This window comes from Heptranchias perlo, chromosome 29, assembly GCF_035084215.1.
Source record: "Heptranchias perlo isolate sHepPer1 chromosome 29, sHepPer1.hap1, whole genome shotgun sequence".
In the NCBI taxonomy this organism is placed as follows: Eukaryota; Metazoa; Chordata; class Chondrichthyes; order Hexanchiformes; family Hexanchidae; genus Heptranchias; species Heptranchias perlo.
In genome coordinates, this window is record NC_090353.1 from 37,347,196 (window position 1) to 37,370,499 (window position 23,304).

Genomic DNA, 23,304 nt, shown 5'->3' on the forward strand with positions numbered 1-23,304 from the left:
CTGCAGAGTGGTACTAGAGTCCTCCGTGTCCTTGTCAATATTCCTCTCTCAACCAACACCACCAAAACAGATTAACTGGTCATTTATCTCATTTTCTGTTTGTGGGACCTCACTGTGCACAAACTGGCTGATATAGTTACATACAAAACACCAGTGACATATGCAAAAGTAATTTTTTGGCTGTGGAGTACTTTAGGACGTCTTGAGGATGTGAAAGGTGCATATAAATGCAATTTGTTTGTTTAAGGAGCTACTCTTCATGTTTGAACCTATGATGTGGAGATGCCGGTGATGGACTGGGGTGGACAAATGTAAGGAGTCTTACACCACCAGGTTATAGTCCAACAGCTTTATTTGAAATCACAAGCTTTCGGAGGCTTCCTCCTTCATCAGGTGAGTGTACCAGGGATTCGATTGAAGAGCTCACCTGATGAAGGAGGAAGCCTCCGAAAGCTTGTGATTTTAAATAAAGCTGTTGGACTATAACCTGGTGTTGTAAGACTCCTTACATTTGTTTGAACCTAGACAGCGAGTGTCGGCAGGCAATTTAACCCTGGAGAGCATCGACCTTAACCCAACCCTGCCCTCACTCAACCTGTACACACAAGGACTTTCCAGCAGGTCACCGGCTTGCAATCAGCAACAGGAACCGGAGAGAAATTTGTTCCCTCCCTGGCCTGCTTTGCTTCCAATAGTATACATCTTAAATTGCCAGAGCAGGCAGATGGGGGCTTGCTTGAAGTATCATCTGGAGAACAGCACCTCCATCGATGCAGCACCCTCTCAGTACTGCACTGAACTGCCTGCCTAGGTAAGGTGCTCAAGCTTTTGGGTGTGGGGATTGAACTTCGAGTTGATGGTGCTACCGAGAGAGCTGAACTCACATTGAAGTCATCTGGAAGCTCCTTTCCTGATTTGGCTAACTGCTGTGATCCTGACTGCAGTAGTCCAACAGAAGCTTAGTCCCAAAGACCCTGATTGCATTAATCTAATACCCCCCCAACCCCCGTACTCATTCCAATCAGGCCCCAACTGTACCAACCTAACACAGCTGGCTGCCAGGCCCTAATCGCAACAGTCTAACACAGCCTGGCACGTGAACTGAATAGCTGCAACCCTGGGATATCGTGTTGAGTTCAAACCGATCAGATTGTCACAAGGTCTCTATGGTGTTCCAATATAAAAAGTGTTCCTGGTCTGTTTTTTTCCTCTTAATAATGCTTAGTTAGCAATTTAATAATTTTGTCTGGTTTAACAAAAGATATGGCAGTCATATCAATACAACAAAAAAAATGTTCAAATATACAGAACCTGATCGAGCACTAGTTATAATCTGTCACAGCCATGATTCACTGTGTTGAAAGATTTCCTTCAGCATTGCAAACTGCATTTTATTCAGAGGATGTCACTCAGATGTAAGATCTTACTGCTCGGAAATCTGATGATAAACAAATCCCTCTCTGCAGAGGCAGCAACATGAAGCATAAAGGAATAATGCGCTCCTTAATGTGGAGAGGCGCACACAAGCAGGCGCGCGCGCACACACACACACACACACACACACACACTATGTTCCGTTCCATGTAACCACATTATATGATTCGTTCAGGATGAGATTTACTCCAAACTGAGATTGAACCTTCAGGCACAGCATTACAATGCGGGACTGCTCTAAATCGGGAACAATTGCAACATTACAGCTGTATTGTGAAGTGGGGTGGGGTGCTGCTAACACAATACAATCGGCACAATTAAAATGAGCAACTGTGCTGTCACTGAGCCAGATGGTATTAGCCATTGTACAGGATTCTGCACACGTTTCATTAGGATACTTAGAGCCTGTTCTATCCAGCACTGCACTGTTGCAGCCTCAAAGCAAAACCATCAGATTTGCAGCCTTACTCATTCACTAGACAACTAAAATGTTATTTTTTTTAAACTAAGGAAGTAGTACTGCTCCCTCATGGCCTCCTAGGCAATGGCACTGCCCAGTGTGTGACTGAGCTGTACAGCCATTAGGGTCCAGGTTCCACTCCTGTTCTATGCTGAGTTGGCTGATCCCAGCCAGGGCAGAATTAGGGAATTGGCCTCAGTGCCTCAGGACTAGGGACAGGGTTACTGCCCCTGATTACTCTCCAATAACTCCTGCTAGCAAGTGTGTATGTGTGGATGGATGCATGCTGAGTGCAGACAGGACTGGGTGGGCTGTGATGTCTCCTGTGGTTTAATAGCCTATTGACAATCGCCATCTACCTTGCACACACTTAATGAGGTACTGGAGGGCTGCTGGTTCCCATCAAACATACCCCAGCAGTAGACAATGCATTTGGGACAGAATGATGAATAAAAACATTTCAAATGGTAAATCAACCGTCGATGTACCGAGAATATCCCCTCCCACCCCCAAAACCAGAAACATCCTAACAGTCAGACGGTTTGTTATTTAAAAATTCATCCTCGAGATGTGGGCGTCGCTGGCAAGGCCACATTTATTACCCATCCCTAGTTGCCCTGAGAAAGTGGTAGTGGGCCTTCTCCTTGAACTGCTGCAATCCGTGTAGACTGCCTTTAATGGAAGAGCAAGAAATCCTTCAGTATGACAAACAGCTTGTATTTATATAACAGTTAATGTAACAAATAGCCCAACATGCTTTACATGAAGACAGACATCAAGCAGCGAAGAAGAGTTAGGGCTGACTGTCCAAAGGCATGGTTGAAGGGATGAGTGTTGGAGACTTATGAAGGTGTGGAGTGAGGTAACAAGGTGGAGGGGTTGCAGCAGAGTTCCAGAAGTGCAGGGCCAACACGGCTAAAGGTTCTGCCATTGATGGTGCAGTGAGGTAAAGGCAGGATGTACCGAAGCGTGTGAGATGCAACATAGGACTGCGCAAGTTGTTGAGGCTGAGTGGGGCAAGTACAAAATTGGACGAGATACAGACTTTGCACTTAAAGCTGCAGGAGTAATCTGCAAAACAGATCTCCAAAAGTAAAATAATTTCCAAAGTTACTTCTGGAACTCTCCCCCAAAAAGTTGTTGAGGCTGGGGATCAATTGAAAATTTCAAAACTGAGATTGATAAATTTTTGTTAGGCAAGGGTATTAAGGGTTATGGAACCAAGGTAAATGGAGTTAAGATACAGATCAGCCATAATCTTAATTAATGGCGGAACAGGCTCGAGGGGCTGAATGGCCTACTCCTGTTTTGATGTTCCTTTCTAAATTTTCAAGATACAAAACCTTCTGTCACATCACAGGTGGACTGATCATACCAGTCCCAGGCTGTCCATAGAGAAACTCTCACCTTACATTGGGGTACAGACAACATAATTCTGAAAACAACAGCCTGTAGGATATAACTGAAACAATGTCTAGGCCACAGATAAAAGAACATTTCTGGCGTCCTCCCCAAAAGGTAAATGCAGTGCACTGAGGAATACAGACGGGGAATGGCCAGGTTTCTTCCTTAGTGTGCCGAGTGAGTTAGTGAACCTGAGCCAGAACAGAAGTGGAACATGTTCCAGGAGGCCCCAGAGTAGGAAGGAAAAACAGCATCAGCCAAGGGTCTCGCTACTGATTGTTTCCAGCTGGAAGCATACAGGTGTGAATGTTGGATGAGAACAGGACAAGGCTCAGCTGTGTTAACCTCTATGGATGAATATTCCGCAACACTTGCTGTCCAAGCTCATATCAAGAATGACTAATTGGCCTCAGTGAAGCTTCAAGGTAGTAAAGACCAGAAGATCCCAGGTTTGATCCCTGATCCATGCAGAAGTTGGGGCCCTATAATTGGCCTCAACACCTTGGGCTGGGCTGGGCTGGGCTGGGGGAACAGCATCAAGTAAACTGCTGGAAATTACACTTGATTGTCAGGCGAGGACAGGATTGGATTCAATTGTGAAGTCCTCTGCAGCTAAAAGCTTGCCAACATACACCATCTAGGCTCAAATATGAATAATGGCACATGGGGTGGGGTAGCAGTGGACTGCTGCCTGTGGAACTGAAGCCCAACTAGAGTCAATACCTTCAGAAAAGTTGGTCAGAAAACTGGAAAAAATAATCGTATTGAAATCTGATTTTTGCTGGGGACGATTCTACATTCATTGCAGTTTCACAGTGAACCATGAAAAAATGTAATTTCTCAGGACACACTGTTAAAATGTTGTTACACTACTGAATTCTCACATTCTCTGCTTACACCTGTAAAACTGTTCTGCCAATTCTGTGAAATTAAGATTTTTTTTGAGCCAAACATCTTCATTTCATTGGTCCTCAGAACTTCCATAGGTTGTAGCACAGAACACAGTCTCTGTCCTATCATGTCTGCAAAAAGGCCCAATCAGGACTAACCTCAAACTGCAAAAGCAAAGAAGGGAGAGCGTTGCTCAAAGATCACAGATGCGTGTTCGAGCATGGTTCTAAAGAACAAACTTGCATTTATACAGCGCCTTTCACATCCTCAGGCCACCCCAAAGCTTTTCACTGTTACGTAGGCAAAACCAACACCCAAAATGCACACAGCAAGACCGCACAAACAGCACTGAGATGAATGGAGTATTGTGTTCAATTCTGGGCACTGCACTTTGGGAAGGATGTGAAGGCCTTAGAGTGGGTGCAGAAAAGATTTACTAGAATGGTTCCAGGGATGAGGGACTTCAGTTACATGGACAGACTGGAGTAGCTGGGCTTGATCTCCTTAGAGCAGAGAAGATAAAGAGGAGATTTGATAGAAGTGTTCAAATCATGAAGGGTTTAGATAAAGTAAATAAAGAGAAACTGTTCCCATTGGCAGAAGGTTCGAGAACCAGAGGGCACAGATTTAAGGCGGTTGGCAAGAGAACTGAAGGCGATATGAGGAAAAACTTGTTTTTACGCAGCGAGTAGTTATGTCTTGAATGCACTGTTAAAATTGGAAAGCCATGTGGTGAAGGATAGAATACTAGAGCCTGGACTTTAGTTGTTTCTCAGCCTTTAACCATAGAGGTTCCCTTATACACACGCCACACCCTAGCTAAGCTCGCCTATAAAAAGGATACAAGAGTCCCCAATTGATACCCACCACCTGATTACAATTAACACTCATTGATATAAATCATACAATTAACATGCACTGCCTGACAGTGTGGTTGAGGCAGATTCAATCATGGTTTTCAAAAAGGAATTGGATAAATACTTGAAGAGAAAAAATTTGCAGGGTTCCGGGGAAAAAGAGGGGGAATGGGACTAACTGGATTGCTCTTACAAAGAGCCGGCAGGGGCTCGATGGGCCTTCTGTGCTGTAACCATTCTACGATTCTATGAATGACCAGCTAATCTGTTATTTTTGATGGTGTTAGTTGAGGCAGGAACGTTGGTCAGAACATTAGGGAAACTCCCTGATCTTCCAATAGTGCTGGGATGTTGATCCCCACCTGAACTACTAGAACAAGCAGACAGGTGCTGGGTTTAACATCTCATCCAAAGATGGCAGCTCCAACAATGCAGCACTCCCTCAGTATTGCACTGGAGCAACTGCATAGATTATGTGCTTGATTTTCTGGAGTGGGGCACAACCTTCTGACTCAGAGGCGACTGTGCCACCAACAAAGTCAGTGACAAGTAAGGCTGCTATCAAGTTGCACAAGATCCAGCTGACAGAACCTCAGAGGATATTTCAGCCAGATATTGCGCAGCCAAGCTTGAGTGATAACAGACATTGGAAAATAAAATTGTGTCCAAATTTCCTACATTGAGAAGACTGGTACAAATGTTTGATCATTTATGTAATCAGAATTCTTTTCCACTCCAATTTTCTCTTCTCCTTGAGCATTGTGGAAATTTATGTATCCACAACCACGATTTATTGAAATCCCAGTGACAATACTACAGTCCAACAGAACAGTACTCAGGCACAGGACATTACTGAACTTACCAAATCTTCCCTACTGACTGCATTGTGTGAAAGGGTGGTGGAAGCAGATTGAATAGTAACTTTCAAAAGGTTGAATACTTTCAAATACTTGAACATGAAAAATGAGCAGGCCTATGGGGAAAGAGCAGGGGACAAATTGAATAGCTCTCTCAAAGAGCTGGCACAGGCACGATGGGCCGAATAGCCTCCTTCAGTGCTGAAAGATTCTATGATTCTAACAGTCAGTAACCTGCTAATAATCATGGTCAAATCTCTCGCATAACAAAACCCACTTGGGTGTGGTACTGGAGGACGACTGTTATCTATGGAACCATATTGCAACATGACTCGCCATCTTCAGAAAAGGGCAGGTGGCAAGAAGATTGGGGAGAGAAAATTAAACTTGGGCAGCTAACCCCAATCTGCCCGTAGCCTCTTCTGACAAACCCTCGTGTCTAGTTGCCACCAGGGCCATCACTTAGCTAGAAAGCTACCAACACCGATGCCTTCTCAGATGCGGCAGGTATCCTTCGCAATACCACCTGCTTTCCCACACAAAATCAACGTAATCATTCCTGAGACAACTGCACCCCTTCTACACCAACACAGCTGGTCTCTCATACCACCAGCCACTCCTCAGGAATCCCCAATGAAGAATTTATACCAGTCAACATTCAAGCAGTTTTAATCTGAAAAAAATCAGTCCTCTGTATAAAGTTTCATTTATGTAAACACCAGAGAGAACTATGGTCTGAAATATACATTTATCAAATCTAATATTCCTGACATCCTGAGATATTGAATGCAGACTTAAGTTACGTAGGCTCAAAATACACCAAAAGTTATTCTTCTTAGTAAGCCCCCTACCCAACATCATGTTTATAGAACCCTCCATCACAGTTTTCCACTGTACAAAGCAAACATTGGTGGCATGGGGGAACTGTAAACCTCATCGCTGGGCTCCTAACATCTCTCACAGTTCTATTTTTGAATAGTCCAAGGCCAGGCCTTTTCTGTTGGATTGGATCCAGTGTCAATGCAACATTCGATCGATTGCCCCTGGCATGTGGTAGTGCTGGTTCTGAGGGTGAGGAGTGAGATAGACTGTAGATTTCAGCTCTAGGCCATTTCAAGCAGACTGTTCCAGCAATTTTCATTCCAAGCATTAAAATACACCTACAATGGCTCAGCATTTTTCCCCAGTGAGTAACTGAGCTGTACAGACCAGAACGTTCCAGGTTTGATCCCAGGCCTGTGCTGAGTCAGATCAGCCCCTGTTCAGCCTTGACTGCTATCCAGTGACCCCTAATTGAAAATAAGTGCATGTGTGGACAGTGGATGGGGCCAGCATCAGACTCCACTATTGAATAGCCTGTACAAGTTAACACTTAAAGAATGACCACCTGATTGAGATACTAGAGTGCTACTGGAGTCTGTAGAACCATACCCCAAGCAAGCACCAATGTCTGCAGAGGGAAAATTGACTTAAGAGAAATTTACACACATTGATATTATTCACTGCAGCAAGCAAGGTAAGTCTGATAGAGATTGTCCTGAAGGATCCCTGTTTTTGAGGAAAATATGAAAAGAGTACCAGAATTTCCCATCCCAGATATCCCTGAAAGTTAATTAAAAATATTTTATCTAATAAACCAGCAGGTTCACACTTCTGATCACAATCCCTACTAAAGGTGATGACAGTAACGAGCTCAGCTGTGATGCGGTAAAATAGCCTAACACTCACTATCCATGGTCACATATAACGAATAGGCACTTGGGCAAGGTAGCAGAGGATGCGTGTGGAACTATATGCCAACAACAGAAAAGTATTAGCATATTGCTGTTTGTGGGACCTTGCTGTGCACAAATTGGCTGCCATGTTTCCCTACATTTCTACAGTGACTACGCTTCTAAAGTACTTCATTACCTGTAAAGCGCTTTGAGACGTCCTGAGGTTGTGAAAGGTGCTATATCTTTCTTTCTGGTGAAATGGGCAGACATATGGCGGATGAAATTTAATGCAGAGAAGTGTGAAGTGATTTATTTTGGTAGGAAGAATGAGGAGAGGCAATATAAACTAAATGGTACAATTTTGAAGGGGGTGCAGGAACAGAGAGACCTGGGGATGTACGTACACAAGACTTTGAAGGTGGCAGGACAAATTGAAAAGGCTGTTAAAAAGGCATACGGGATCCAAAACCTTGGAGAGGATGCAGAGGAGAATTATTAGAATGGTACCAGGGATGAAAGACTTCAGTTACATGGAAAGACTAGAGGAGCTGAGATTGTTCTCCTTAGAGCAGAGAAAGTTAAGGGGAGATTTGATAGAGATGTTCAAAATCATGAAGGGTTTTGATAGAGTAAAGAAGGAGAAACTGTTTCTAGTGGCAGGAGAGTCGGTAACTAGAGGACACAAATTTAAGGTAATTGTCAAAAGAACCAGAGGTGACATGAGGAAAAAAAAATTTAAGCTGCGAGTTATGATGATCTGGAATGCACGGCCTTAAAGGGCGGTGGAAGCAGTTTCAATAATAACTTTCAAAAGGGAATTGGATAAATACTTGAAGGGGAAAACTTTGCAGTGCTATGAGGAAAGAGCAGAGGAGTGGGAATAATTGGATAGCTCTTTCAAAGAGCCGGCACAGGCACGATGGGCCAAATGGCCTCCTCCTGTGCTAGATCATTCCATGATTCTTTCTTTTAGATTTTCATTTATCAAGTCATAGCGAACATGATTCCCCCCCTGTCCCCAGTTCTGCGCTTTTATTGCTCCAATGTGTTCTAATGGCCTCTTCTGGTCCTTTGACTTTTCTTAAGTTCTGGTCCATGGAGCTTAAGAATTTGTCACTCCCTACTAAGGTAATGACAGCCCAGCTTTTGTTTTTTAGCTGGGGGTTGTGAAGCAAAATCTATTATATTGCAAATTTTAAGTGTGCATGCACTCTGTCAATTTTTTGTAATATAAGTTCCTCTGTTCACATTTATAATGGAAACTGCCTATGTAAACTTGTCAGGGGGTGTAATTACGGTGTGACAAGTTTACATAAGCAGGTTCCATTATAAATATGGACAAAGGAAATGATGATGGGAAAATAAAAATAAGGCCAGAATGTTTGACTTTAAAACGGGGACTAAATTATACTTGCACGCCTTGGTCCCAATATTCCCTGCCCTCTAACACCACTCCACTTAGTCTCGACGCCGTGTGTAACGCCGGGGGAGATCAACTACTATAAAGTAATTCCAGTTGTGATGCTAAACTTAACCACATGGGAGTTTCATGAACACATTAACTACAAGTTAATTTAACTAATTAATTTAATATCTTTGAAAATTGAGGGCACATAAGAATTCCCATTATAAAATGATCTGCTACATTCCCCAAGGCCCTCAATATGCCAATCAGCTTGCGAATACTACACTGTGGTCTCATTTGAAAGTTAATACAATAACCAACAACTTGCATTTATTTAGTGCCTTTAACGTAGAAAGAAAGTCCCGAGATGCTTCACAGAGGTTTAAGGAAAAATTAATACCAAGCCAAAGAAGGAGATATTAGAAAGGTTGACCAAAAGCTAGGTCAAAGAGCTGAGTTTTAAGGAGGGTCTTATAGGAGGAGAGGGAGGAGGAGAGGTTTAGGGAGGGAATCCCAGAGCTTTTGGCCAAGGCAACTGAACACATGGCTGCAAATGGTGGGGCAAAGGGAGGGGGGGGTTGGAGGAGGTTATAGAGATAGGGAGGACCGAGCTCATGAAGGGATTTAAACACAAGGACGAGAATTTTAAATTTGAGGCATTGGGTAATATAGGTCAGCAAGGACGGGCTGATGAGTGATTGGGACTTGATGTGGGATAGGATACGGACAGTAGCATTTTGTTTAAGTTCATGGAGGGTGGGCGGCCAGCCAGCCATGATAACATTGCAATGAAAGAGTCTGGAGGTGACAAAGGCATGGATGGGGGTTTCAGCTGAGGCAGGGGTGGAGGCGGATGGAGGTCGGAAACCCCAGTTGTGTTCAAATAGGATACCAAAGTTGCAAACAGTCCCGTTCAGCCTGAGACAATGGCCAGGGAGAGGGATGGAATCGGTGGCAAGTTTGTCGTGGGGGCTGAAAAGATAGCTTCAGTCTTGCCAATGTTTAGCTGGGGGAAATTGCAGCTCATCCAAAACTGGGGGCAACAGAGGGGCAGTGGGGGAATCGAGAGAGGCAGAGCTGGGAGCTGACTCCATGTCTTTGGATGATGTCGTCAAGGGGTAGCATGCAGATGACTAAGAGGAGGGGCCAAAGATAGACTTGTCACTGCCCCCCCCCCTCCAATGGAAAGTGCACAAGTGGACATTGGGCGAGAATAGGATTGAGGTCAGCTGTGATACCTTCCAAGATGGAATAGCCTATACAGAGGTTCGCTGTTTAGCTCATACTTGGGAGAACACCTTCACAAAGGCAGAAAACTGTGGAGGAGGAGGAGAGGGAGAGTTCTTAAAAACTGAACACAGGTCTACCTGTACCACTGTAAGTAGAGTGCTCAGGATTAGCACTAGCCTGTGCCACAATACTTTGGAGTGCCAACATGCAGCAGCAGAGTGGTAGAGCCTGGCATAACAGAGCAAGCCCATCATGGTTCAAATTATAACATTGTATACATCTATGATTTTCTGAACTGGTTAGTGTTAAAACATATGCTGTTATTTCTCTCAACCCCACAAGCTGAGAACGGAGCCATAATGTCTGTGGGAAGCTGGCTAGATTGTTTGATCTGGTAATTCAGCATTTAATGGGAAACCATTTTTGTATAAAGGGGCAGCCAAGCAATGCATCAGCAGAATCATTTCTCTGGGTATCACTGCTGGTTATCACGGAATGTGAGGATCTCCCTCAATTGTATCTTTGCTCTGTCTTAACTGACAGTTCTGCAGCCAGAGCTGCCGAGCAGATAGACGAGTTGGCATGCCTAGTTTCTGGAGTCCAGTTCAATCAAATGTACAGGTCACTGCAGCGAGACAGAGCACCACGAGTGGAAAGGTATGTGTGTCTATGTTTAAAAACTCATCAAAAGACTGTTATTTTAGCTGCCGAGTATCAGTCGAGAATTACAAGCCAATTTTATCTGCTGAATTACCTTGCTTCTTAAGCACAAATTGGTTGTTTTAGCTTGAGTCGATCAGAGGTCAGGAAGTTACAGTCAGCAGCCTGTACCATTTCCAGAGCAAAGGCCAGCAATATGCGGGTTCAATGTTAGGAACATAGGAACAAGAGTAGGCCATTCAGCCCCTCGAGCCTGCTCCGCCATTTGATAAGATCATGGCTGATCTGTGATCTAACTCCATATACCTGCCTTTGGCCCATATCCCTTAATACCTTTGGTTGCCAAAAAGCTATCTATCTCACATTTAAATTTAGCAATTGAGCTAGTATCAATTGCCGTTTGCGGAAGAGAGTTCCAAACTTCTACCACCCTTTGTGTGTAGAAATGTTTTCTAATCTCGCTCCTGAAAGGTCTGGCTCTAATTTTTAGACTGTGCCCTACTCCTAATATCCCAACCAGCGGAAATAGTTTCTCTCCATCCACTCTATCTGTTCCCCTTAATATCTTATAAACTTCGATCAGATCACCCCTTAACCTTCGAAACTCGAGAATACAACCCCAATTTGTGTAATCTCTCCTCGTAACTTAACCCTTGAAGTCCAGGTATCATTCTAGAAAACCTACACTGCACTCCCTCCAAGGCCAATATGTCCTTCCGAAGGTGCGGTGCCCAGAACTGCTCACAGTACTCCAGGTGCGGTCTAACCAGGGTTTTGTATAGCTGCAGCATAACTTCTGCCCCCTTGGCCATTGTTGATTATTTTCTGCACCTGTTCATGACACTTCAATGATCTATGTACCTGGACCCCTAAGTCCCTTTGGACATCCACTGTTTTTAACTTTTTACCATTTAGAAAGTACCCTATTCTATCCTTTTTTGATCCAAAGTGGATGACCTCACATTTACCTACACTGAATTCCATTTGCCACAGTTTTGTCCATTCACCTAATCTATCAATATCCCTTTGTAATTTTATGTTTTCATCTACACTGCTTACAATGCCACCAATCTTTGTGTCATCGGCAAACTTAGATATGAGACTTTCTATGCCTTCATCTAAGTCGTTAATAAATATTGTGAATAATTGAGGCCCCAAGACAGATCCCTGCGGGATTCCACTAGTCACTTCCTGCCAATGTGAGTACCTACCCATTATCCCTACTCTCTGTCGCCTTTCGCTCAGCCAACTTCCTAACCAAGTCTGTACTTTTCCCTCGATTCCATGGGCTTCTACCTTAGCTAACAGTCTCTTATATGGGACTTTATTAAATGCCTTCTGGAAATCCATATGAATAACATCCATTGACATTCCCCTGTCCACTACTTTAGTCACCTCTTCAAAAAATTCAATCAGGTTTGTCAGGCACGACCTACCTTTCACAAATCCATGCTAGCGCTCTCTGATTAACTGAAAATTCTCGAGGTGTTCAGTCACCCTATCCTTAATTATAGACTCCAGCATTTTCCCCACAACAGATGTTAGGCTAACTGGTCTATAATTCCCTGGTTTCCCTCTCTCTCCTTTCTTAAAAAGCAGAGTGAAATGTGCAATTTTCCAATCTAGAGGGACAGTTCCTGAACCTAGAGAACTTTGAAAGATTATAGTTAGGGCATCTGCAATGTGCTCACTTACTTCCTTTAAAACCCTGGGATGGAAACCATCTGGTCCTGGGGATTTGTCACTCTTTAGTGCTATTATTTTCTTCATTACTGTTGTTTTACTTATGTTAATTTTATCAAGTCCCTGTCCCCAATTCAATATTAGTTTTCCATAGCATGTTATCCCGTTTACTTCACACCCATGACCGAACTTCAGTTTATAGTTTTTCTGGGTTTGCCTATGAGAGATGTTTATTTAATGCAAGTAGAGTGTTGGGAAGCAGCCTGAATTGTAACACATGGGTTCACACCCATAGCCTCTGCACGGCCCAGAAACCAGAGAATGGGGAAAAGAAATCTTGAGTGCCCCAGCAATTATAAGCTATCTAGCTGGAGAGGCATCATAGCCTGTGCCTACCACACAGGGTGCTACACCACCAACATGACCACCACCATCTTGGGTTCAGCAGGCTCCAACCACCTTGCTGTCCTAAGGTCTGGACATTACTCAGAGGAACTGGGGGTGGGGAGGGTGCAAATCGTCCCAGCCCATTTGCACAGCTCTAGCCGCCTTTCCACACAGGGAAGTTGTGCAGGGAGCATGGGGGGGGGGGCAAGGAAGAGGAAGGGGGGGGGGGGGGGCAAGGAAGAGGAAGGGGGGGGGGGGGGGGAAGAGGAAGAGGAGGGAAAGGACGGTCCAACACAGATACGATGGGCCAAACGGCCTCCTTCTGTACTGTAAGATTCTTTGATTTTAAGGTGGAAAATAAGAATGATTTAAAATAAATGACACAGCAGCTGCAAATTTTATGCAGCAATTCCCATCAACGAGCATCAGCAACCTCAGCAACTCATTAACAAAGACCTCTATTTATACAGCACTTTATCATGTCTCAGAAACACCCCAAAATGTTTCAAATATAATGAATTATTCTGAAGTGCACTGATCTATGTAGGCAAACACGGCAGTCATTTTGCTCACAGTAAGATCCCACAAACAGCCATGACCAGTTGTTCTGTTTTTTCATGTCTGGCAATGGCCGAAGGGAGGAATGTTGCCCTGGACACTGGGAGAATTCCCAGCTCTTCTTGGAATAATGCCGTGGGATCTTTAACGTCCACCTGAACTGGTAGCCAAGTCCTCAGTTTAACGTCTCATCTGAAGGACGACACCTCTGACAATGCAGCACTCCCTCAGTATTGGCATAGATTATGGACTCAAGTCCTCAAGTGTGGCTCGAAAGTATATTTGTCTTCAGGGAAGAGGGAATCCACAGCAAGCACTGACTTGACAAGTTAACAGTCACAGACTGATCATTTATAGAAACACAATGAGATGAAGCATAACTATTATTCAAAGGAGCCCACAGACCAATTACAGGAAAATAAGAAAATAAGAAAATAAGAAAATAAGAATAACCAATTTCCCTGTTTGTTTTTTTGTTGAATGTGTATTCGGGGGTTCTGCAGATGACACCTCTCTGTCTGAACACGGTGATTGCCTTGGCAACGGGCAGTTGCAGGGGCAGTCTGTAAACACCATGTATTATTCAATATGTATAAATGCGTAGGCTTCAAGGAGATCTTGAAACATTTACCTGAGGAAGGAGAAAATCTCCGAAAGCTTGTGAATTTAAAATAAAATTGCTGGACTATAACTTGGTGTTGTAAAATTGTCTACAATTACAGGAAGGCACTTATCTGGTTTGGTGACAACTGAACAAAGCTTTTGAGTTACTGGGCTGACAGGTTAATGTTCACAGATGGATGAGCCAGTACACAGAGTGGCCAAAGCTCTCTCAAGCTGTGCTTAGACGACAGTCCCCTTAAACTGAGTTTTGGCCACAGTCTACCCTCCCCAGGGAACTCCTTCGGCTCCGATCGGGAGACAAGAGACCTCATGTCTGCCCAGATTCAATTCATGCACTGGATAACCGTTCAGGGCAATCAGAAGATGGGGCAAAGAGAAATGGGGCGAGTCCGCCTGCATCTAACAGCAGATGGAGACCTGCTGAATGTTGCCTCACATACCTACCAGCATGTATAGCACGAGATAACCACAGCAACAAAAATCACGCACACAAAATTAGAAAAATGGCCAACAGAATTAGCCTTCTAAACAGCTCCCCAGTGATTCAGTTGGTAACAGCACTGCTTGGTGTGGTACTGACCCGTGTAGACGGTATCTGGTTTGATCCTTGTCTCTACTGAGTCAGTTGATTTCAGTCAGGCCAGCAGTAAGGGCATTATTGGACTCAGTACCACTGGCTAGCAAGCAGCAAAAATGCATCCAGGATTCCTGCTGCTCATGACTATTGAGAGTACACACGTGTGGGCATCGGGTGAGGGCAGGATCAAGCTCTGCCAATATACCAACACTGTACTGTCAACTGTCTGATTACGCCCGTGAAGTGCCTTGGGACATTTTGCTACATTAAAGGCGTTATATAAATGCAAGTTGCTGCTGTCTAGGTTCAGTAATGTCAGGAGAGGATGGATGTGGGAACTGGACATGAAAAAAAAGTCAATGCCTTTTACTGACCCTCTACATATCAAACAGTCTGTAAAGCACAAACCATATTCGTTCACCCATTAGCTCCGTGCTCGATCCCGGTCCGGCAACGTCTCGATTTTAAAATTCTCATCCTTGTGTTCAAATCCCTCCATGGTCTCGCCCCTCCCTATCTCTGTAACCTCCTTCGGCCCTACAACCCTCCGAGATCTCTGCGCTCCTCCAATTCTGGCCTCTTTGCATTTTAATCGCTCCACCACTGGCGGCCGTACCTTCAGCTGCCTGGGCCCTAAGCTCTGGAATTCCCTCCCTAAACCCCTCTACCTCTTCCTTCAAGACTCTTCTTAAAACCTACCTCTTTGACTAAGCCGTCGATCACCTCACCTAATATCGCCTTGTGTGGCTTGGTGTCAAATTTTGTTTGATAACGCTCCTGTGAAGCGCCTTGGGACATTTTACTATGTTAAAGGCGCTATATAAATGCAAGTTGTAAAAGTTACAAATCCTGGCTAAATAGATTGATCAAAAAAGACTACTGCACCACTGCGATAAAGCAAATTTATGCATTGTAAAGCAAAAACTGAATTAGAAAGCACAGTATACAATACCTATACGATTAGGGCTGGTGGGGAGTGAGCAGTGAAGCTGGGATTTGACCTTGGAGTTAAGATGATGTCATAATCCGCAAGAGGGAAGGTTGAATGGATCTCACTAGGACAGATAAAATTACAGCCTTTCACTCATCTATTACTTTTTCCTCCCTTCCAAAATGCGCACAGGAGCGGCCCGGTGAATTGATTAAGATCCTCACCTTCATTTTCAAATCCCTCCATGGCCTCACTCCAACCTCTCTCAAAAAAGTCCTCCAAACATGCATCTCCACATCCCACCCCCTACTCGGACACCAGTTTATTCGTCGTCCCACATCCCCCACCCTCTACCAGTATCCTCTTGCTGTCTGGAATTCCCTCACTCCGCCCACCTCCCTCCACCAAACTTTGGGCTCCACTCCTTAAACTTTGTTTCCTTTTCTTTCCCCCTCTGCCCTGTAAAACCCTCAGACATATTCTGAACGTGAGCAGTATTGTAGAAGCGTGAGTTGAAGATATTACGCAGCAGAATTCAGTCAGCTATGCCAAGTGACGAATCTGATCCAGTATCAGGCTTAATAGACCCTTGTTTACTGATCATGTGACAGTTCCTGGATCGAAAAAGCCCATTAGCCATAACCTCAGTGGTGTGGTAAGACAGAGAATGATGGTACAGATCCCAGCAGGTATCCCTCAGCCTGCACAGCCTCACACGCAAAGGGCCACCCAGGTGTCACCTGTGGAACCCGTATACAGCACGAGTCACCTCATCGGGGAAATATCCGAGAGGGGAAAAATTATATAGAAAAGAAATCCAATAGGAAATCTCCAAAACTGTAAACAAAACATTACAATAAACTACGTTGGGAAACGTATGTTCTTCTTAAAACTTGCATTTCGATGCATTTTTCTGCTCTGACATGTTTTGGGAATGACACACTTCTGACGACCAAAGTCAGCAGCAAGCACATCCAAATTCTAGCGTGTTTAGATGCAGGATAAAGCTTTGTGCTCAATATGACTTAACGCCAACCTCAAATAGGGTTAGATGAAGAGGGGTGGGAGGAGGATCGTGTGGAGCATAAACACTGGCATGGATCAGTTGGGCCGAATGGCCTTTTTCTGCGCTGTGCATTCTATATAATTCCATGTGTGATATTTCTTACTGCACCTGTGTAAATTTCTGCAAATGGCTGCCTGTCACTATGGCCTCTATAAACTCATGCTACAGCTACTGGGATCTAGGTTCAGCTCTTTCCATACTCATTGCAGGGCTACGGGCAAAGAGCATGGCAAGTAGGACTAATTGGATAGCTTTTTTGAGGAGCCGGCACAGGCACGATGGACCGAATGGCCTCCTTCTGTGCTGTAAGATTCTACAATTTCAGATAGGATCCTTATGGGCCAGATGAACATCGCCCCATCAATCTGGGCTGGACTGAACTAACTTGTCCCAGTTTGGGAGCGAGCTCAAGGCTGTGAAGACTCACATCAAACAATGGCAGGAACTGCCTGAGCTCCGCCCACGGTTTGTGACATCATAAAACGCCGCAAGCAGATAACGCACGGCCAGTTGCCATCACCAATAACACAGCCTCGGAAAACAAAGCAATGCTAATACAACTTATAGTGTACAAAGTACAGGAGTCTGCGCAAGACTGCGGAATATTGTTATATCCATTTATAACTGTCCAGATTTTGCTGCAGTGGGGCATCTCACGGTGTGCCCCGTTAGTTAAGACTTTTTCCCTCACCCTTCAGCTCAATCTCTGGGACCTTGGTGAACGACGGAACCAACAGTCCTCTTAACCAATGAGATTTAGGGATTGGGAAAGAAACAGAGGAACGACGGAGAAGGAAATAGGGTGAATTAGAGTCAAATCAGGGACAGAAAGCAAAATAAAGAGAGGGAAAGAAAGATTGGATTAAGAGAAAGAGAAAAAACATAAGAAGGAAAAGTAAGAAAAAAATGCTAAATTTTAAATATCTCCATGGAACAATTTACTACATGCAGAATTGAGACTCCACAGTCTCAACTGTTCCCTTTCTGGGCCGGAGAGGTTGAGTGGCATTGCAGGAACATAAATGTCATTAAAAAAGTACTTGCACTGTTAACTTTCCAAGACGAGTTTAGTTGGTAATTAATGCACAAATGCATCAATTTCATGAAACTCATGGGATAGGTAAAGAGCGAGCTGCCATTTTCGCAAGCTTAACGGCAGAGTGATGCGGTGCAAACCGTCCAGCAACTTGTAGCGATTTGCAATTCATGGGGTATCTCTTCCTCACCACAAGCTGCTGGACGATTTACACACTGATAATAGCGAGCGCCATTAAACTCGCCGTTATTTTGGCAGCAAAATCTGGGCCAAGATATTAAAAATCTTGTGTGCGCACGCACTTCCTGTCAACGTTCACCATTACAAACTCGCTCGCCCACATTTATAATGGAAACAGTCCAAGTAACTTGCCATGTTGTAACTGCACCCTCCCCGTGAAGATGCTGCTCTTTAATCAGGGGCTGAAGAATGTAATGTACAGTGTGACAAGTTTACATAGGCAGTTTCCTTTATAAATGTGGTCACAGAAATTTATAACTGAAATATAAAAATAAGGACGGAACGTATGATTTTAAAATGCAGATTGAATTAATTTGCACGGCCTGCTGCAATTGTCCATCACAATTTGTCCCCACGTCACTACACTCCCCATTTGCAACACTACAGGAGATTGACGAATTATACACAAGTTAACCCCAAATTGACTGGAAACATTAGTACAGGTTGCATCATGTCCAGTATTCCCACGGGTCCCAGATACAGTATTTCTTTGATCTTGAAAACATTGCGGGAGAAAACAACACAACCACATCCCAGTGTTTCATACTACATTTAAAAAAAGAATTTACCATTTTTTTTTACACACTCTACAACACAGATTTAAGGCACAAACAAAATGATTCAGAATGTGTTGAGACAACGCTGAGGGTTTAATTCCACATCAGCCTAAATAGATTACTGGTGATGTAATCAGATATCCACCATCCTTTACCGGCGGGAGATACATAAGGATAATCCTCTATCTTTCGTATATGCAAGACGAGTATTGTGCGTTGACTCATTTCAACAAATTACTTTACAGTGCGGTGACTGATGTAAACAAATATGGCAGCCATTTTTCACCAGCAATGTGCCACAAACGGGCAGAAAGATGAATGATGAGCTAACGTGTTTTTAGAGCTATTGGTTGAGGGAGGAACGTTACAAAGGACGACTAGCTCCTTTTTGAATGGTGCTATGGAATCTCCAACTTGCACCAGAACCAGCAACGAGCCTCTGATTTAATGCCCCGATCCAAAGGACGTCATCCCTATCGTGGCAACACACCCTCGGTACTACCCCTATCATGGCAACACACCCTCGGTACTGCAATGAGTGGCGGGCTAGGTTACATGATCCAGTTCTGGTGTCGGACTCGATTCCCACGGCTTTGACACAAAAAGTGCGACCAACTGACACACTAGGCTGTTTCACTCAGCAGGAGAACCAGGCGGCAGAATCTCAGAGGAAATGTCAACCGCCTACCCAACAATGTGGAAGTTTGTCCAGATATGGGATATGTACAAAAAAACAGGATAAATCTAACCTGGCCAATTACTGCCCCATCTGCCTCTCCCATCCATCAGTAAAGCGATGGAAGGGGCCATCAATAGTCCCATCAAACAACACCACTCTCCAGCGCTCGGTTAGGGTTCTGACAGAGCTACTTAGCTCCAGACCTCATCATGGCCTTGATCCAGACATGGGTGCAAGAGCTGAATACCAGGAGAGGGGAGTGTAGCGGCCCTTGCCACCAAGGCTGCATTCCACCGGCTATGGCACCAAGGAGCCCTTGGGAAAAACCTCCAGTGGCTGGGGTAATACCTAACACAAAGGAAGATGTTTGTGGTTGTTGAAGGCCAGTCACCATAGCCCTAGAACATCACAGCAGGAGTTCCTCAGGGAAGTATCCTCAGCCCACCCATCTCCAGCTGCTACATCAATGACTTTCCCTCCATTTTCAGGTCAGGAGTGGGGCTGTTTAGTGACAATTCCACAGCGTTCAGCTCCACCCACAATTTCTCTGATAATGATGCAGCCCATGCCAGCATACATTTGGAGTAGGACCTGGACAATATCCAGACTTGGGCTGACAAGTGACAGGTAACATTCATACCATGCAAATAGCAGGTAATGACCATCGTCACTGGATACCAATCAGATCAGAGGCCAGTCTCAGCACCCCCACTGACATCGACTAACTCAGCAAATTCAGTACAAAGTTCTGAATGCAGGTGTCCTCTGAGAGGCTGCCATTCAAAGCTATCCTTCCAGTATACTCCGCTATAGAAGAATGTTTCAGAATGAAGTATTCTCACTCGAAAATGCCCTCTATACTCGACACCCTTAACCTTGCTGCTGTCGTCTTTTACAGTCCCAGGACAACATTATAATCAATGATAAATGGGTAAACCGCATGATAAAGGAATACTGGGACATATCTACCAGATACTACCTCCCCCAAAAGAATGTATATATCTAGAACAAGTACATCATCTGGTCAACATGCTAACAGGTGCTGATGTGAAGACCTAATTACGTGAATAGGAATGTTTATAGGGCCTGTGTACATGGAAAATGACCAGGAGTACAAGGCCATGCAAACACTACCAGCTCCTGATTACCAAAATGGATCCATTTCCTAGACTGCAAGTGAAACATCAGTTCACTCTGTAAGGACACAAAGGTTAGTGTCGTAGCATCAAGCTTTTAACCAGTGAAGTACCAAACCTCGGTTAGTGTTGCAACAGTCTCACTGACTAATAATTGACCAAACAATCTTATAAGTCCAGCTTCTCATTAATTGCTAATCGTGCATCTAAACAATTATCGAGAGATCATTGGGAGGCAGCGAAGTCATGCTGATCGTTAAATACTTGAGTGTGATAACACATGGTGTTATTTTGATGGGAAGGGGGTTAAATCAAGCAAATGTCCAGAACAGAAATTTCCAGCAATCTTCTGTCCATTCAGCCCATTGTGTCTGTGCTGGCTCTTTACTAGAGCAAGCCTAAACTAATCCCATTGCCCCAATCTCTCCCATATCCCTGTACCTCTTTCTACTTTACATATTTATCCACTTTCCTCTTAAAAGATGTACTTTTTTTGAAGGGACAAAATCCAGTTCTATCCCAGGATGTTCAGTAAATCCCAAAAAAAAAAATCACCTTGTAGCTTCGCTGAAATCTTGCTCCAAACCTCTCAGATCAAACATTTCCAACCCAAATTGAATCAAACAAGTGGAATGCGTTTGGAGTTCCGCACTCCACCGAGCCAGGACTCAGCCACGTAATAGTGGACAAAGATCTCTTCCAGAAACAATCCCCCCCTCAACCACCCCAACTCCCCCCAACTCTCCCAGAAAAAATATGAAGAGAAAGTCAGATTTCCGACCTTACAGTACTTTAGCACATTTATGGACACGATTTACAACTGAGAGATTCCCACAGGAGTGCCAATGAGGAGCAGTTACAGATCCATTTCAGAAAGTTTCTAAATGCACCATATCCTTTTATTTCAGAAATAAACATCTAGAAAACATGGGGCAGGAGGCTCGTGTGGAGCATAAACACCGGCATGGACCTGTTGTTTCTGTGCTGTACATTCTATGTAATCATGTTTAACTTATCTGGTATTTACAACACAGAAATAGGCTGTTCAGGCCAACTGGTCTATGCCAGTGTTTATGCTCCACACGAGTCTCCTCCCACTCTACTTCATCTATCAGCATATCCTTCTATTCTTTTCTCCCTCATGTGTTTATCCAGCTTCCCCTTAAATGCATCTATGCTATTCGCCTCAACTACTCCTTGTGGTAACGAGTTCCACATTCTAACCACTAGTTTCTCCTGAATTCCTTATTGGATTTATTAGTGACTATCTTATATTTATGATCTCTAGGTTTGGACTCCTCCACAAGTAAAAACATCTTCTCTACATCTACCCTATTAAACCCCTTCAGAATTTTAAAGATCTCTATTAGGTCACCCCTCAGGTTTGATATTCATTGCAACAATCTGTGGGAATAAAAATGCTGCACACATGATCAGCAGAAATATTTTTAAAAACTAAATATCAGAAAAAAGATCACTGCAAACAAGTACATTTCTGAGTTCTATTCATGGACTGTCCATCTCTGGAGCTATCCCTTTGGACTTATAAACACATCCCAACTTCACTGAAAACAATGAAAACAACTAATCGAGTAGTCTAATTGTGGGCTTTCAAATCAATATTCCCCCTCACTAAACTGCTGAAATGTCAGAATATTGATCTCAAGCTGCATCACAGCTCCCCATGCAAATCAGAAGGGGAAAAAAAAGTATTCCAAACCTTGAGACTGAGAGAAAGATGCACCCCAAAAATAGAGTTAAATAAACTTTTAAAGAAATACTGCAAGATTCCAACTCCCAAATCTTTAGTGGAGATTATTGTATTAGCAACAATTTCAAACAGGAATTAGTCATTGGTTAGAGACCAACCTTGCAGTAGAAGTGCTGAAGGCTGAGGGTGTGTGAAATAGGAAAGGATTGTACTTTTTTAAAATCTGAAAATATAAACCAGGTAACTAATGCAAACAGAAGCTGAAAAACTTCACAACTGGTCCCTGGGGAATTGTTTCAATTGCCATCCACTGTCAGGGTGAAGAGTCCCTTTGTAAAAAAAAAATATATAAAAGAAATAAGAATTACATCCTTTAGAATGATTCTGACAGGAGGCGATGGCCGTGAAAAGCTTGGAAAGAATGAAAAGGTCAGCAAAATCCCAGCCAGAGACGGGGGGGGGGGGGCAGGGAGACGCAGAGAGAGCCATTTTTGGCTGTTAAGTTTGGAGCAGAGAGATAGAGGGATGAGAGTTAGAAAAAAGAAAGAGGGTGAGAAAATCACCTAAAGGAGATAATAAAAATCCATCCAGTTACCAAACCTCCTGACACAGACTTTGGGTGATTTACAACTTAGAGCCTGACACAGATAGGGAGCAGCTGGGGGGTGAAGAGCTCCCCATCACCGCCCAAGAGCTGCCCCTTTCCCCACAGGTAAGGGGGTGGGGACCGAGTGTTGCTCTGGGCCTGATCGCCCCCTCCCACAGCCAGATTACCCCCCCCCCCCTGGGTGGTGGGGGAGGGGCACGGGAGGAGGGGGGGGGGGTAATTCCCGGCGCTGCCATGGTAACAGCTCCCCAGTGGCGCGGCCTGTGAGTGAGGGGGGCGGGGGGCGAGGGGCGAGGGGCGAGGGGCGAGAGGCCCCCCCCCCCGGAGCAGTGCGGCTGGGAGCCCGGGTACCCGAGTGGGGATCAGTCCGGGGGGGGGGGGGGTTCGAGCCCGCTTATCCCCCCACCTCACACAGAGTTTTTATTCTTTACCTTGCAGTTCTGATAGGCCTCGAGCGCCCGTACAGCACTGTCGGTGAGTTTGACGTGAAGAACCGAGACGTTGCTGCCCGAGCTGAGTTTACCACAGGAGAGCCCGTAGCTCTGCTCCTCCTTCAGCGCCGCCATCTTCCCTCGCGCCGCTTCCCCTCCCCCCGCGCA

General features: G+C 44.4%; 1 protein-coding gene across 1 annotated transcript in view; it reads right to left on the bottom strand.

Moving 5' to 3' along the window:
* Positions 1-23,304, bottom strand: part of ell (elongation factor RNA polymerase II) — a 122,633-nt gene extending 99,329 nt beyond the window's left edge. Inside the window, exon 1 of the mRNA XM_067968580.1 lies at positions 23,137-23,304. Coding sequence (XP_067824681.1) covers positions 23,137-23,271 — 135 coding nt within the window. The 5' untranslated portion in view covers positions 23,272-23,304. The remainder of the gene's footprint in view (positions 1-23,136) is intronic.